Below are 18,299 nucleotides of genomic sequence, written 5' to 3' on the forward strand. Positions count from 1 at the left end.
AGAGAAATGTGAAGTCTGGGGATGAGCCAAGGGATTGGATACAGTGGCCTCTAACAGACAGACTCTTATTAGGCTTCACAAAATGGGTCAAAATGTAGCCATATTTTATGGTTTGTGGGTCATTGAACTGGTTCAGACTTGTAAATCTTCAAATCAACACACCAACCTTAATTTGAGTCCCACAAAAGATGATTAGAATCATGTTATCACTATGAAGTATTTATTTAACATTGACATATTACACATGAATGATGAAACACTTTTACAGTACAGTATGTAAGCATGTGTTTATTAACGTACCAATAGGACATTGGAATTGACATGTAATGGAGAAAAGCAATGTTTTATATGTGCAATGTAACTTAACATTATTAATCTAATGTTAAAGACTTCTCACTCTATCAACGTACACAACTGAGTCACATAATTATTTCATCATAATCAAAAGTTAAACCAGCCGACTCATCACAAGCCTCTTCCTCTACCACAGGGGTGTCGAAGTCTTTAGTATTATAAGTGCACATTATTTTCAGTTATGTGAATGAAAGTTGAATTATGGGAAGCTTCGAGAAGCTGCACAAATCGGTTTTATGAGAACAGACAGTATGGTCGGTATGAGTGTGAAGTTATAATGGACAATCTCCATTTAGGAGTTCGAATAGATCAAATAATAATGAGTGTGAATGGATGAGAAAGGATGAGAGAGTGGAAACACACTAAGATATAGGGTGCAATAACATCTGAGCAAACACCCCAGCAGTGGGAAAGGCAAACCACTGAAACAATTGTTGTACATACAGGTAGTGTTTGTGGATGAATAATCTATACTACATAAAGGTTACTCAATCATACCCTCATGTACCCTCTAGCTACATCCAAACAACCTTGACTTGTTGGGGACCTCCAGAAAAGTGTTGTGGAATAGTATTATCATAGAAACACTAAATAGGTCCTGTGGTTTTTGACAGTATGCTTTAAACAGCTTTTCTCATGTGTACGTTTGGATAGAAACACCTCAACGCTCTGTATTGAGTTGTGTTTTCTATTGAAAAGCTGCTGTCTGTCAATGCCGGGGAGATTAAGTAAAATGACAAAGAATGTTTCAAAACCTTAGAAAGCATGGCCTTCAACTGGGATGAAATAGAGTACTCAGATGTGGAGATGTAACTGGAATTATTAACAGATTCTACAGAAGTCGTGACAAAATATGTAATCAACCATCACTTCCATCCAGCAGCACAGGCAATTTAAAAGAACACTTCAATGCCATGCATTCATAGCCAAACATCTCAATTAATTTGTAAATGAACACTTTTCAAAGATGTTGTCAAAGGTCTTTTCCATTGTGGAAGAATAGAAACAGGAACAGAGCAGGATAATACCATGTCTCTGTTAGCACACCAGACCACCGATGGCAATGGCTTCACAAAGGAAGTGAAGGAAAGGAGACAGAAATGCTACTAGGGGATAGATTTATCAAAGGTTTGCGTGTGTTAAATTGCCACAGAACCCCATATGAAGCATTCTCCCCTCCGATTGCCTATACACAGCCACTAATGATGTCTTGGTGGCTGCAGTTGTTGTATTTTGTAGTTAATTCAGTAGGCCTTTTGATGTGTAACAAAGGTTAAATAATTGTGAGCCTATGTGTTTGCTTAACTAACTTAAAATTAACAATGTACAATGTCTTCGTCATCGACAATAAAGATCTACAGTATGGTATCTGTTTTGCATTTTGCAGTAATTAGAGTAGGAACATTTAAAGTTAAAACCTCTAAACTGCGGTAGACCAGGACACATCTGCCTTCTATTCCCTCTCAGGAATCCTCCTTGTCAATGATACCTCAGATAACCCGCCTATTTATGCAGTATACTGTAAAACATCAGACGATTAAGGACTCACAGTCAGTGTCTAACACACTTTAATTTCCTAGAGGCACAGATTCAATTGTGACACAGTATGACAGACATTTCACATATTTCACATTGCCAGGGAGTGAGCACGAGGCTTAATGAACTAACATAACTAAATAAGTCCTTCGTAAACCAACAGTAGTTTCTCACCTCTAAACTGATGGGTTCTCTCCCAAAGGATCAGATAAAAGATGTCCATCTCCAGCACTGCAGCATGGTAAATTCAACAAACGGTCGCTCTCAAAGGAATGTGGTCCATTGTTACAGAGGAATGCTGTCAACTGTGAGAGATAAATGTGTGTGAGGTGAGCACAGTCAGTCTAATGACGCTTGATTTCGGGATATCCATTTTGGCAAGGTGGGGAGAGGACTAGTTTAAGCTGTCACATGAAATGCCCTGGGCCTGTGGCTGAGGAAGAGTATACACACAGAGCCACCAATGGGATGTCAGTGCCCCATGCCTCACAGGCCACCAGCAGGTCTCCTCAGATGGAGCATGCAGGAGTTCCTGAACCCACACAAGGAGCCATCTGCCTAGCCTTGTGCTCTGTGCCAGCACTAATATACTTCTCTCACATGGTTCAAGTTCCTGTCATTATTGAATGGAGAGGATTCGGGGCTGGGATAAAGAGCTGTTTCTCCACTCTACACTGCCTGAATGTTGATGTCCAGGTCACACAGTTAGTGGCAGTTGCCATACCATCAGGGTTGTTTCTGAAGACTCCACACCCGTGCGCTCTGCTGTCCCTTCCCTCAGTCTTTGGAAGCCCCTGCCCCCGGATATGACCGCGGCCGAGGTCACCCTGTCCCTACGCCCCCTATCTCGCTCACAGGGGCGCCCCCGCACCCACATCTCAGGGTCGTCACTGAGCTCATAGATGGAGCCATCCTCCAGTCTTTGTTCCAGAGATTCCAGAGAGGAGTCAGACGCCTCATCGCCCCGTGCTGTCAGTGCTCGCCCTGGCAACCCTGACGTGGAGCGTAGCCTGTACTGTAGCAGCACACCCCGCCCCTTGCCCCGCCCCTCCCCCTGGGAACAGCCTGACTGCTGAAGAGACTCCTGGGAGGAGGAGTCACTGCGGTCCTCCCCTCCGCAGGCAGAGTCGGGTCCATCCCCCACAGAGTCCCTCTTCAGCAGCTCTGCGGACAGGGTGCTGGAGGTGGCCACCAAGAAGTCCACCGGACCACAGTGGGCATTCAGAGAGGTCATCCCTTTTCCTGCAGGACAGAGACACGACCAGAAAAGCACAATGTTGACATATATATCCCCAGAAGCAATTAGTATTCCCATTTTGATGATGGATAATTTGTCATAGTGAAAACCTTAATATCCTCCTCCCCTCATCTGTACCTGTTATTTTGGGAATGCCCTCCAGTTTGGGCACGGGCAGGGTGATGATGACTCCCTGGGCAGTCCCCACCCACAGAAGCCCCTGGCAGAGGAGCAGGCTGGTGACACGCATGCTCTTCTGGCCTACAACATAGGAATAGGGAAATATAAGGGTTTTGTTAAAACCTCTTGGGGCTAGGGGGCAGAATTTTCACTTTTGGATAAATAGCGTGCCCAATTTCAACTTCCTGCTACTCATGCTAAGAATATAAGATATGCATATTATTCATAGATTTGGATAGAAAATACTCTGAAGTTTCTAAAACTGTTTGAATGATGTCTGTGAGTATAACAGAACTTATGTAGCAGGCAAAACCCTGAGGACTAACCGTTCAGATTTTATTTTTTAGGTCTCTGTCTGTTCAGTGAGTTCTCGTTGGAAAACTATATTTCTTAGGAACTGGTTTTCTGTTCCTACCGCTTCCACTGGATGTCACCAGTCTTTGGAATTTGGTTGAGGTTATTCCTTTGTGCAATGAAGAAGTAGGCCAACTAAGAACTGGGTACAAGGTTGAGAGTTGTGCAAGATGTGAAAATTATCGCTGGTTTGTTTTCATTCCTGTATTGAACACAGAAAGACCCTTCTACAATTTGATCGATTATTAACGTTTAAAAATACCTAAAGTTGTATTACAAAAGTAGTTTGAAATATTTTGGCAAAGTTTATAGGCAATTTTTGAAATAATTTGTAGTGACGTTGCGTTTTTTGCAAGCTGTTTTTTTCTGGATCAAACGCAATTTATAAATTGACATTTAGATATAGATGGACGGAATTAATCGAACAAAAGGACCAACTGTGATGTTTATGGGACATATTGGAGTACCAACAAAAGAAGCTCGTCAAAGGTAATGCATGTTATATATTTTATTTCTACGTTTTGTGTAGCCTGCAGGGTTGAAATATGCTATCCTCTTTGTTTACTGCTGGTGCTATCATCAGATAATAGCTTCTTATGCTTTTGCCGAAAAGCCTTTTTAAAATCTGACATGTTGTGTAGCTTTAACTGAGTATCTTACATGTGTGATTTAATGAAAGTTTGATTTTATATAATTTTTTTGAATTTGCCGCGCTGCATTTTCCCTGTTTTTTGCCCAAGTGAGACGCAACTGTCCCGCCTATCCGTAAGAAGTACTGTATTCATAGCATTATGGAAATGAAACAATAACTCATGTTATGGTTATTGTTGTTAAAACCGCATTATTATTTCTGGCACCACATACAGTATGTTTACATCACGTCAGTTATTAGTATCATTCAACAGTACACAGTTATGCATGTTGTGTTGTGCTGTTGTGTTTCCATGCACTTTCTTTGTTTCAGTACAATAGGCATTAGTTATCAGTATACAGTTGAAGTCGGAAGTTTACATACACCTAGGTCATTAAAACTCGTTTTTCATCCACTCCAAAAATGTCTTGTTAACAAACTATAGTTCTGGGAAGTCGGTTAGGACATCTACTTTGTGTATGACACAAGTCATTTTTCCAACAATTGTTTACAGATTATTACATTTATAATTAACTGTATCACAATTCCAGTGGGCCAGAAGTTTACATATACTAAGTTGACTGTGCCTTTAAACAACTTGGAAAATTCCCCAAAATTATGTCATGCTTTAGAAGCTTCTGCTAGGCTAATTTACATAATTTGGGTCAATTGGAGGTGTGCCTGTGGATGTATTCCAAGGCCTACCTTCAAACTCAGTGCATCTTTGCTTGACATCATGGGAAAATCAAAAGAAATCAGCCAAGGCCTCAGATAAAAAATTGTAGACCTCCACAAGTCTGGTATATCCTTGGGAGCAATTTCAAAATGCCTGAAAATGCCTCATCTGTACAAACAATAGTACACAAGTATAAACACCATGGGACCACGCAGCCGTCATACCACTCAGGAAAAATACACGTTCAGTCTCCTAGTAATGAACGTACTTTGGTGCGAAAAGTGCAAATCAATTCCAGAACAACAGCAAAGGACTTTGTGAAGATGCTGGAGGAAAACAGGTACTAAAGTATCATTATGCACAGTCAAACGAGTCCTATATCAACATAACCTGAAAGGCCGTTCAGCAAGGAAGAAGCCACTGCTCCAAAACCACCATAAAAAAGCCAGACTACGGTTTGCAACTGCACATGGGGACAAAGATCATACTTTTTGGAGAAATGTCCTCTGGTCTGATGAAACAAAAATAGAACTGTTTGGCCATAATGACCATCGTTATGTTTGGAGGAAAAAGGGGGAGGCTTGCAAGCAGAAGAACACCATCCCAAGGGGGTGGCAGCATCATGTTGTGGGGGTGATTTGCTGCAGGAGGGACTGGTGCACTTCACAAAATAGATGTCAGGAAAATTGTAGATATATTGAAGCAACATCATCGGGCCATCAGTCAGGAAGTTAAAGCTTGGTCGCAAATGGGTCTTCCAAATGGACAATGACCCCAAGCATACTTCCAAAGTTGTAGCAAAATGGCTTAAGGACAACAGAGTCAAGGTATTGGAGTGGCCATCACAAAGCCATGACCTCAATACTATAGAAAATGTGTGGGCAGGGAGGCCTACAAACCTGACTAAGATACACCAGCTCTGTCAGGAGAAATGGGACAAAATTCACCCAACTTATTGTGGGAAGCTTGTGGAAGGCTACCCGAAACATTTGACACAGGTTAAACAATTTAAAGGCAATGCTACCAAATAGTAACTGAGTGTATGTAAACTTCTGACACTGGGAATGTGATGAAAGAAATAAAAGCTGAAATATATCATTCTCTCTACTATTATTCTGACATTTCACATTCTAAAAATAAAGTGATGATCCTAACTGACCTAAGACAGGACATTTTTACTCGGATTAAATGTCAGGAATTGTGAAAACCAGAGTTTAAATGTATTTGGCTAAGGTGTATGCAAACGTCCGACTTCAACTGTACATGCAAACGGTATAATTGTGAAATTACACACAAAATAGGAGCCAATACATGATGTTTATGGTTTTCTGGTCTCTGTCATTGGCTTATTGGCTCGTGGTCCTGATATGTAGAGTTTCACTTAATATCCACGGCAACCACCTAATTGAATTACAACATCAGTCATGTGATCGCTACTGAGAGAATGCTAATTTACATATAGAGCTGCATTTACATGGTTGTTCTGTGTCACGCTCAGATTATGACGTGTGATTCGCATGAGTGCTTAGAGAGCGCCTTAATTGATTCATTTCATCACGCATGAACACAGCCCATGTTTGGAAGCAGCAGCAGTGCTGTGCAAGGAGGGAGTTGAGGCAGCATCGCTGAGGTGCATGTTAAGCTTCTGCAGAGAGCGAGGTATTTAGGAAAAAGATCTCACAGAGGATCAGGACAGAGTTAAGAATTCAATCTTGTACAAAAATTGACAAAATTTAATTAAAAAAATATTTAATCAATCTACACACAATATGCCATAATGACAAAGTGAAAAAAGTTTTTCAGAAATATTTGCACATTTATTACAAATAAAAAAACAGAAATGCCTTATTTACATAAGTATTCAAACAATTTGCTATGAGACTCAATTGAGCTCAGGTGCATCCTGTTTCCATTGATCATCCTTGAGATGTTTCTACAACTTGATTGCAGTCCACCTGTGGTAAATTCAAATGACTGAACATGATTTGGAAAGGCACACACCGGTCTATTTAAAGTCCCAAAGTTGACAGTGCATGTCAGAGCAAAAACCAAGCCAAGAGGCCGAAGGAATTGGGTACCAAAATGTTTCTGCAGCAAAGAACACAGTGGCCACCATCATTCTTAAATGGAAGAAGTTTGGAACCAACAAGACCCCTCCTAGAGCTGGCCGCCCAGCCAAACAGAGCAATTGGTGGTCACTCTGACAGAGCTCCAAAGTTCATCTGTGGAGATGGGAGAACCTTCGAAAAGGACAACCATCTCTGCAGCACTCCCCCAATCAGGCCTTCATGGTAGAGTGGCCAGATGTAAGCAACTCCTCAGTAAAACGCACATGACAGCCCACTTGGAGTTTGCTAAAAGTCACCTAAAGGACTTTCAAACCATGAGAAACAAGATTCTCTGTTCTGGTGAAATCAAGATTGTTCTCTTTGGCCTGAATGCCAAGCGTCACGTCTATAGGAAACCTGCACCATCGCTACGGTGAAGCCTGATGGTGGCAGGATCATGCACTGAGGATGTTTTTCAGCAGCAGGCACTAGGAGAATAGTCAGAATTGAGGGAAAGATGAATGGAGAAAAGTACAGAGATCCTTGATGAAAACCTGCTCCAGAGCGCTAAAGACCTCAGATGGGGGCCAAGGTTCATCTTCCAACAGGACAATGACATTAAGAAAACAGCCAAGACAACACAGGAGTGGCTTTGGGACAAGTCTCTGAATGTTCTTGAGTGGCCCAGCCAGACCCCAGACTTGAACCTGATCTAACATCTCTGGAGAGACCTGAAAATAGCTGTGTAGCGATGCTCCCCACTCAACCTGACAGAGCTTGAGAGGCTCTGTAGAGAAGAATTGGAGAAACCCACTCCAGAGTTAAAGGAAAACTCCCCCCCAAAACAATCTTTTGGTATTTGTTGATATAGTCCCAAAATGTTTTGCATGTCAGCAATCAAGTCTTCAAAATACAGAAATACAGCCGGTATGATACATTTTGTATCATATGATGCTGCATTTTGCATCATATGCAAAAAGATTGTTTTGGGGTGAAATGTTTCTTTAACAAGAACTGTCAAGTTAAGAGCATGTAGGTGCCAGCCAGGCTTCGTCTAGGAACAGCAATGAAAGAGGATAATGACAAAGACAGGAGATTAGGGAGGTATTTAAGCAATCCTCCACCTCCAATTTTTACAGTAATGCAGAGGTCTTCAGTGGGCTGATCTAAGGATCTAAGTCTCTAAAGATAACAATGTCGCTGTGATATTTCAATGAGGACCTTTTGAATTACATTTATTTATTTTTTCATAGAAAATGACTATTAAATCCATTAGCAAAAGACACTTCTTCTCGGCTTTAGAAAATTCCCCCCCGATGAGGAGCAGCACATTAAAGGGCGAGGATTTGGGCAGTAGATCATTAATTCTTGTCCTATCAAAATTAAGGGAGAAACAGATGGGAATGGAAGTGCATTGATCTGTAATAACTGTATCAGTATTCCATGTTTCATGTGTATCCAGAGGAACTGGGTGCTCCTTTACCCATGAGCACAGCAGAAGAGAAAGTAAGCAGGAGCCCTCTAACCACCCCTCATCATAGCCCCCCCTAACCCCCTTCGTGCCCTGTCTCCTAACTTCCCCTGAGGCCAACCTGCCTCCCTCTCTCATTCTCAAACATCCTGCATATTTCATCAGGAAGTGCTGGAGTAGGGAGGAAATGACCTAAGGTTCACCAAACTATATAAAGTCTAGACATCTTGACCGATAGGCACTTGACGAAGAAGACATTTCTAACAAAAATAAACTTTGACCGGAGAAAGACAAGTTTGGGCTTTCTGAACCATGTCTCTTTTTGTTCTTTCCTTCTCCATCCAACTTCTGAAAGAGGGCAACAACAATGTACCTGTTGACAGTAACTCTGGCCGCCTCTCCTTCCAGTTCTCTGCTGCCAATGACTGGAACGAACGACAAAAATCTCTGAAACAGCAAACACTTATCTCCCTCACTAGCTTTAAGCACCAGCTGTCAGAGCAGCTCATAGATTACTGCACCTGTACAAAGCCCATCTATAATTTAGCCCAAACAACTACCTCTCCCCCTACTGTATTTATTTATTTATTTTTCTCCTTTGCACCCCATTATTTCTATCTCTACCTTGCACATTCTTCCACTGCAAATCTACCATTCCAATGTTTTACTTGCTATTGTCACATTCTGACCTTTATTTCCTTTGTTTTGTAATTATTTAGTATGGTCAGGGCATGAGTTGGGGTGGGCAGTCTGTTTGTTTTTCTATGATTTTGGGATTTCTATGTTTTGGCCTAGTATGGTTCTCAATCAGAGGCAGGTGTCATTAGTTGTCTCTGATTGAGAATCATACTTAGGTAGCCTGGGTTTCACTGTTTGTTTGTGGGTGTTTGTTTCCATGTCTGTGTTTTTTCACCACACGGTACTGTTTTGGTTTTCGTTCAGTTCACGTTTATTGTTTTTGCATCAGTTGTGTTCATGTTGAGTATTTCTTATTAAAAGAACCATGAACACTTCCCACGCCGCATATTGGTCATCCGATCCTTCTCGCCTCTCCTCTTCAGACGAAGAGGAGGAAAACCATGACAGAAACACCCACCAAAACAGGATCAAGCAGTGTGGTGACAGGCAGCGGCAGGAGGAGCAGCGCAATCAGGACTTCTGGACTTGGGAGGAGATCCTAGACGGGAAAGGTATGAGGAGGCAGCACGGCGGCACAAATGGAAGCCCGAGAGTCAGCCCCAAAAATGTATTTGGGTACGGTACATACCAGCTCCTCGTATCGGCCAGGCTAGAGTGGGCATCGAGCCAGGTGCCATGAAGCCGGCTCTACGCATCTGGTCTCCAGTGCATCTCCTTGGGCCGGCGTACATGGCACCAGCCTTACGCATGGTGTCCCCGGTTGGCCTGCACAGCCCAGTGCAGGCTATTCCACCTTGCCGCACTGGCAGGGCGACCGGGAGCATTCAACCAGGTAAGGTTCGGCAGGCTCGGTGCTCAAGAGCTCCAGTGCGCCTGCATGGTCCGGTCTATCCAGTGCCACCTCCACGCACCAGCCCTCCCGTGGCAGCCCCCCGCACCAGGCTATCTCTCCATCTCAGCCCTACAGGTGCTCCCGCCTGTCTAGCGCTGCCAGAGCCCTCCTCCTCTCCAGCGCTGGCAGAGTCTCCCATCTGTCCAGAGCTGCCAGAGTCTCCCGTCTGTCCAGAGCTGCCAGTCTCCCGTCTGTCCAGAGCTGCTAGAGTCTCCCGTCTGTCCAGAGCTGCTAGAGTCTCCAGTCTGTCCAGAACTGCTAGAGTCTCCCGTCTGTCATGATCCGCCAGTCTGCAAGGAGCCGCCAGAGCCGCCAGTCTGCAAGGAGCCGCTGGAGCCGTCAGTCTGCAAGGAGCCGCCAGAGCCGCCAGTCTGCAAGGAGCCTCCATTCAGCCAGGATCTGCCAGAGCCGCCGTTCAGCCGGGATCTGCCAGAGCCGCCGTTCAGCCGGGATCTTCCAGAGCCGCCATTCAGCCAGGATCTGCCAGAGCCGCCATTCAGCCAGGATCTGCCAGAGTCCCCAGTCAGCCAGGATCTGCCAGAGCCCCCAGTCAGCCAGGATCTGCCAGAGCCCCCAGTCAGCCAGGATCTGCCAGAGCCGCCAGTCAGCCAAGATCTGCCAGAGCCGCCAGTCAGCCAGGATCTGCCAGAGCCGCCATTCAGCCAGGATCTGCCAGAGTCGTCAGCCAGTCCGGAGCTGCCCTTCAGTCCTGAGCTACCCCTCAGTCCGGAGCTGCCCCTCAGTCCAGTGGGGCCATTTAGAAGGGTCGCCGTGTTTAGGAGGCCACGGAGGCAGACGATGAGGCGGAGAAAGACTGTGGTGAAGTGGGGTCCAGGTCCCGCGCCAGAGCCGCCACCGCGGACAGACGCCCACCCAGACCCTCCCCTATAGGTTAAGGTTTTGCGGCCGGAGTCCGCACCTTTAGTGGGGGGGTACTGTCACGTTCTGACCCTTATTTCCTTTGTTTTGTCGTTATTTAGTATGGTCAGGGCGTGAGTTGGGGTGGGCAGTCTATGTTTGTTTTCCTATGATTTGGGGATTTCTATGTTTCGGCCTAGTATGGTTCTCAATCAGAGGCAGGTGTCATTAGTTGTCTCTGATTAAGAATCATACTTAGGTAGCCTGGGTTTCACTGTTTGTTTGGGGGTGTTTGTTTCCGTGTCTGTGTTTTTTCACCACACGGTACTGTTTTGGTTTTCGATCAGTTCACGTTTATTGTTTTTGTATCAGTTGAGTTCAGGTTGTGTTCAACCCAGATTCTTATTAAAAGAACCATGGACACTTACCACACCGCATATTGGTCCTCCGATCCTTCTCGCCTCTCCTCTTCAGACGAAGAGGAGGAAAACCGTTACAGCAATATTGTATTTACTTCACCACCACATGGCCTTTTTTTTGCCTTTACCTCCCTTATCTCACCTCATTTCCTCACATTGTATATAGACTTATTTTTTCTACTGTATTATTGACTGTATGTTTGTTTTACTCCATGTGTTGTTGTATGTGTCGAACTGCTTTGCTTTATCTTGGCCAGGTCGCAACTTGCCTACCTGGTTAAATAAAAACTCCCTGTGTCCGGCTGCTGAAGCTTGATTGGTGCACTGCCTTTCTCTCCTTTGAGTTCTGTCTGACTCTGATCCTCAGTCCTTTTTACGTGCAGAATATCAAACTGAATGAATCCAGACAGCATTAGGAGAAAGGGAGCACAGGCTTGACTGAGTTGAGGCCCCAGGATTGTAGGCTGTAATGGCTCCCTGGGCAATGGGTCCCTGGGCTGATATTGAATCAAATTGATAAAATGTGTGGAAGGACCACCCTGAAGCAGGCTCGTTTCTGTTTCAGCCAGTCCGACGTGTTTACCCTGACTCCCCCATACTAACACTGGAAATACCTGGATTGGTTGATAAATATTTCATTCAACATGAAGGAAGATGGAGAGTGAGGAGAATGTATACAGCATCTTAAAGGGGCTGCAGTGAGAGATAAAATAAAAGAGAGACAGATAAGATGAGAAGAGAGAAAGCGTGAGAGAGAGAAGAAAAGAAAATAGAGACGCAGGTAAAAAGAAAACAAAACTGGCACAATACAAGTGTTGCCAGGATATTGAAGGAAAGACGAGTGCTTCCATGGCAACTCGTGCAATGAAAACCTTTGTCTGGCAGCATTGTAACAGCTCGTCAATGATTGTACTTTTGTGAATTCCTGCCTCTCACCCTATGGCTCCATCGGGGTTTCTCAGGGTCTTTAGACGGCTACTTATTCAGGTCAGTCCCGGAGTGTAGGGCCAAAGGAGCAGCTCCAGCAAGACAAGACCAGAATATCATTCCAGCGAGAAGTGCAGTATCGACATGGCTTAATTGGTGCCATCTCATTGCTCTTGTACAATGAGGGCCCCCAAAAACGAACTAATGTATGCCATATGTTTTCCTCCTAACCCCACAAATACAGCAGGTCAGGCTCATGACAAAATAGATTTTGTGACAGAACCCTAGCAAAGACTTGTGGAGTTGACTCTACTGTATAAACAAAAATAAAACATTGACCCCCGGAATGAGGAGGTCAAGACGAATCGCTATAGCAACCTGAGTGTAGGCGTTTTGAACTGTACCTGGGTTGTGCAAAGATACTCGTGTGGAGATATTTATTTCCTGCAGATGCTCCAGTGTCTCAGTGTGGAACAGGCGAATAGAAGAGCCCTCACTAAAGGCCATCCAGACTCCTCCTCCAGCCCGCACCATATGGGCCACGCTCACCATGGGTTCTGGGTGCACCTCAAACCTCTGGAAGAGAGAAGGAGAGAAGCAGTGAATAACTATATTGGAAACTATAGTAGAGATGGGACTTAGGCATAGAGAATAGGCATAGAGCTGCCAAGCAAATGCTTACACAGAACAGGTAGTTAAAATAAACAGTATAGCCCCATTTAGACCCGGTTTACATTGGTCTTTTAAATGAAATATACTGTAGATTTGAGTTTTTTATGAATCCGATCAATGTTACATGCAGACATCTTGGACTAAATACAACAAAACAGATGTGATATGCCTTGTCAGGAATTTGATATGAAAATATTTGAGACAGGATTTTGTCTGGGTTGGCTTTCTCTGCTGTCAGATATGATGATAATGGGAAAACTACTGAGGTACTTGGGTCCAGTCTGGGGTGGGTGGGGGGGGTTCTTACAGAAATCTGGAAATCTATAATATGTTTCTATGGATAACTGATTACCATATAAAGTGTGATGTTACTGTCTGTAATTGCTTCTTTACCATTGCTCTGCACATTGTTAAATGTATGTCTCTGTACGTAGACATCCAATCCATAATGAAGTTGTAATATCCTAGATCTACACTTCATTAAACAAATGCATAAAGTATTGTGCATCCATGTCATAAGAACCCCTCTCCAGGAGTTCTAGTTCACTATATCCATGGACAACACTGCTAATGTGCTCAGACATAATCATACAAAGTGAATTACACATGAACAGCATTAACAAATTACATTCGGATATTACTTGTTAACAAAAGACTAATAGAATGCCTGAGCGTAGGTTTGAGTACCCCTCTTTAGAGCTCTTTCACGAAACCCAAGTCGGCCAGATGACTGGAGATTTAACAACCCTGCACCAACCCAGAAAAGGCTATAGCGTGTCTCTCTTGAGATTGTAATGAACTGCACCAATGTTTCACAGACAGGGGCATCTTTTCTACTGTGTCAGTATACATCTTCCTCCCACCCTCCAATTTCTCAAGACCACAGCAAAAGAGGAGGCGTTTCAGGCACACATTCTTAATGAGTAGCTGAGGAAGAGCAGCGCGCCTTATCATAGTTAGGCATGCTACCCCCCGAGGTCTGCACCATGACAGGGGCTGGCTCTGGCATCGTCTCCCCGCTTCTATCACTCTCGGTTCATGAGTCCGGGGATGAGAGATTAGTCAGGGAGACGGCTGAGGAGGGGTGCTCCCCCCTGTGCACCGGAGGACGGGGATTACCACCTGTTTGTGTGCCCTTGCCAGAGGGACCTCCTTTGTTTGAGAGTGGGGAGAGGAGAGAACCCTTTGATGTGTTTTCTCTTTTAATTGACTCCGCGGCAGAAGGTGCCTGCTCTGCTCCACCTAGGAAGAGAGGAAATCGCATCCCTTCCATTTTCAAGTGCAACCATTAAATTCTATAAAATATTTAAGTTCAAAGAGCCCTATTTCAAAGAATTGACTAACTAAATACAAATAAAGTAAAACAAAAAAAATCTAATTAAAAGAGCATTGAAAATGTCAGTGAACCATTAGAAAATCATGGGGCGGGTTCAAATCAGTGATTTTGGCATGAACAGACACATTGTTAATTAACAGGCTAATTATTGGTTGACACCCTGTCATCATGACACCTTGTCTAGCATATGTTTCACTGGATATGTCATTATCTGACTGCTTTCAATTTGATCTGTCCCCTGTATCCCAGTTCGGCCAAATGTAAAACAATGCCATAGCTACAGTAATAATAATGAATTAACTGGTAGGGTAATTGAATAGAAGAGGTTAGTGGAAGTGAGATCTGTTTACAGGGCTGCATGACTGCCAGCCTTGACAAAATTGGATACTACCTGGAGAGCCTATCAGAGCACATATTTGGTACTAAGGTCTCTTCTAAAAATGGATGGTGTCAAATAACTGATGGCAACAACTGTTCACCCAATTGACACACTGGTATTAGCGAGATGAGTTCTGCATTGCTTACAGCCATGAGAGTGGTAGCAGTGTGACAGAGGTAAAATGCCCCTTCCACCCAGCACTTCTGTCACACAAACAGCAGCACCAAGTCCTTCATCAGCAGAGGGGAGAATCACTGCAGGCTAAAGACCCAGCGCTAAAGCCCCACCGCCTGAACAGCTCATTAGCCCTGCATTACACTGGGTGACAAGGTGTCTGTTCTCAGGAGGAGCAAATCCACAGCCACGGAGGTGAAGGAAGGAGGGGAGTGGGCATGGATAGGACAGGGAGGAGAGGGGGAGTAAGCATCATCCTCTCTTCTAGAGAGAAGTAGAGGGAGGGAGGGAGGGAGGGAGGGAGGGAGGGAGGGAGGGAGGGAGGGAGGGAGGGAGGGAGGGAGGGAGGGAGGGAGGGAGGGAGGGAGGGAGGGAGGGAGGGAGGGAGGGAGGGAGGGAGGGAGGGAGGGAGGGAGGGAGGGAGGGAGGGATGTCATGCCATTCCCTGCATCCTCACAGTCCTGCCTGGTTAGGCTCTGATGACAGGCCTCTTTTTTTTAGGGCACATGGGTCATTCCCAGAGCTCTGTCATAATGCAGAGCACACACAAGGGTCCCTTCAAGCACACACACAGGAGGAGTGGGGGGAGGAGGACAATAAGGCTGATCTGACTTAGGTAAGCGGGCTAGACCGCTAAAGTAGAAGAGGGGTAAGTATGAGCGATCACGATCCTGACACACACCCCCCCACTAAGAGAGGTGCAACCAACACCGGCGCAAGCACACATGCCTGTTCACCATGCAGAGGGGATATGCTGGGACGAGCCAGACAGAACCTTGTCTACTTTGCGTGGTCACTCAGCTGGCTAAGCTCTGATCTCCAGAGAATTGAACAGGGAGGAAAGTGTACAAGCATAAAGAGCCACTGCTGCCTGAAAACACATTCTGATGCCAACATCCCCACAAATACTTTAGGTCAAAGTATCAATGTAGAACTCAAGGAGTTTTGAGTTCCAATATAGTTTATAGTTCCAACATAAAGTGTGTTTAGGTGAAGGAAAGGATAGTGTATTGTCGAGACAATTCTGTGCATGAGCCTCTGCTCTTAAGCAGTTGTGAAAAGGATGCAAGATGGAGGTGAAGATGCTTTCCTGGAGCATTTCGAGAGGCTTGTATTTGTGTGCTGTTGTTCAAACTATAAAGCACTTGGTGCATCTCCTATTGTACCTGAGTGGAAAGGCTGGAGCCCTTGATGACGGTCACAGAGTTGGCACAGCTGGCCCACACAGAGTCCTCCAGTACCAAAAGAGTTCGCACAGGCTCCGGGCCCACACTCACAGTCCTGCAGGTGTCTGGCTCCCACAGCTCACCTGAGAAGACAACACAACAAATGCTCAGAATCAGAACCCTTTAAACTCTTACTATTCTAAGAACAAAACAAAGTTTTGCTCAAACAGCTAACAAAATCATGACTTGTTATCGCCAGTTTATGATTATGTTTTAAATACATGCAAAACTTTCCGTTTGACTGCGCAGTGTGGTGATTCAGCAGCTGTTGCCTTGAGCAAGGCAATTAAACTACATTGCTTCTACTTACACTCAAGCAACTTGCCCTGGTGTTCTCTAGACAAATATTCCAAAGTGAAAACACAAGAAAATACTTACACTTACTGTTTCACACATGTGCAACTAAGCATGCACATGTGCAACTAAGCATGCACATGCGCAGTGCGCGCAAACACACACACACAGACATACACGCACACACACAAAAACCAGCGTGAATCACAATTTGATGAAAGCAAAGTGTCTTTGGACTATACTTTGAGACTAAACAATAAGGCATTCCTAACATCCAAATGCTAACAACTGCCATACAATTTAATCAGCTTCCTAACCTCTTTATCGCCACTTCATTTTTCCGCCCGTCGGTGTGAAAATGAAGCAGACATTTTTCCTTTGAGTTGTAAACACAGGGCACCATTTGCAGCTACCCTGGCAGTGCATTATGAAGCACCTTACATAAGCTTTTCCTTTGCTGTGCTTTAATGAAGCAAAATTAGAGAAGGAAGTGCGCCCAGCCATTTAATTAACATTTTGAGTTGTTTATTTCATGCCTTTCAAATCAGAATAGCTTCACAATGCCTTCTGACTTCCTCAGGTTAATTGCTTGGCGTGTTCTAAATGTCATTCTTCCACATTTTTTAATTCACTTTCTTTTAAGTCCCCCTGGCCCCATGCACAAGCCTTGGCCATGTCACAGCTCTACCACAAGCACCACCGCAAAACACTGGAAAATGGTCAAAAACGGTTTCAGACCATCAAAAGATTTTCTAAATAAGTTTCTGAAGCCCAGACCTTCAACACTATGAACAGTATGAATTATATTTATATGAGAAAAGAAATTGGGATTTTCCGCTAAGCAACAATGTGCTGGGCAGGCTATTCATATGCATTTTGATAGAAATCCCATGTGAAGACTTGATATTTTCCTACTCTTGCAGACATGGTTTCCAGGCAGCAGTGTGCCATCCAGGGGCATCCATCTTTAACAGCTGTGCAGAATGCACAAACATTGCCTGGCACCATCCACGCTCCACTCCAGAGCTTTTTCCCTGTCTTCTACCTCTTTATTATTTATTTATTTTACATAACATGAATAGTAATATTTAATCGGCACGCAGCACACTGGCGTAATTAATCATCCTTTCTGCTTGGCTGGAGGTGAGAGGACAGCAGAGTGCTGGGTGGATGCAGGCAGCCACACTGACACAGCCAGGTAAGATGCACCACACCGCAACCGGGCAGCCATTGTGCTACCGCAGGCTGTGATGACCTACTGGGAGAATGAGTGTTGAGATGGTGCTCCTAGTCCTATGATATGCCTGTCTGACCACAACATGAGCACACCAACCACTGTATGGTGACTTCAGGAGTCATTTCCTTACACTAACTGGTAGCGAAGATCACCAAGAATAGGCATGAAAAGAGGTATTTTAAGTATTTAAAATATTTTCCAAGGTTGCTTGTCTGAAATTAATTGGCCTTTTGCAAACGCATCCACTTGATGGATTCCCTGAAAATCCTATCACTCATAGCACGTCTCCTCATGCAGACTGAACGCATTACAGAAATGATATTTCTCACACACTCACGGAGGCATTCACTGCAAAAGAAAGAGACATACATGGACATTTGAAAGATGTACAAATTGAAACAAGGAAACAATAAGATTAATATTTGCACTACTAATATGATTGATTACTTAATTAAAAGCCATTTTAATCATGTTAATGTCTAATATCAAAATAACTATTCCATTTTAATGTCACATTTCATACAATACAATGCTTAAACATTGTTGCTACAGTAGGCAAATGAGTGAATGAAATGATTACCTGAATTAATACAAATTACTAGCTAAGAGCATTAGTGGCGTAACTATAAAATAATAATTATAAAATTATTCCATTCTCCTGCTTTAATTGTGCTGTGATTGCTTTCCTTGCTATAATGGTGATGGCTTGAAATATATACTTCTATGTAGCTAACATTAAATAAATTGCTATGTTAGTAA

The 18,299-nt window shown here is 44.0% G+C and overlaps 1 protein-coding gene across 2 annotated transcripts in view; it reads right to left on the minus strand.

Annotated features, from left to right (window-relative positions):
- Nucleotides 1–203: 203 nt before the first annotated feature.
- Nucleotides 204–18,299, minus strand: part of arhgef10la (Rho guanine nucleotide exchange factor (GEF) 10-like a) — a 111,535-nt gene continuing 93,439 nt past the window's right edge. For both annotated transcript variants that reach the window (XM_020490877.2, XM_020490872.2), the window contains 4 exons: nucleotides 15,950–16,092; nucleotides 12,627–12,798; nucleotides 3,266–3,388; nucleotides 204–3,132 (listed from right to left, as the gene is read on the minus strand). In XM_020490877.2, the coding sequence (XP_020346466.1) occupies nucleotides 2,588–3,132; nucleotides 3,266–3,388; nucleotides 12,627–12,798; nucleotides 15,950–16,092 (983 nt within the window). In that variant the 3' untranslated portion in view covers nucleotides 204–2,587. The remainder of the gene's footprint in view (nucleotides 3,133–3,265; nucleotides 3,389–12,626; nucleotides 12,799–15,949; nucleotides 16,093–18,299) is intronic.

Source organism: Oncorhynchus kisutch, linkage group LG1, assembly GCF_002021735.2.
Source record: "Oncorhynchus kisutch isolate 150728-3 linkage group LG1, Okis_V2, whole genome shotgun sequence".
Classification (NCBI taxonomy): domain Eukaryota; kingdom Metazoa; phylum Chordata; class Actinopteri; order Salmoniformes; family Salmonidae; genus Oncorhynchus; species Oncorhynchus kisutch.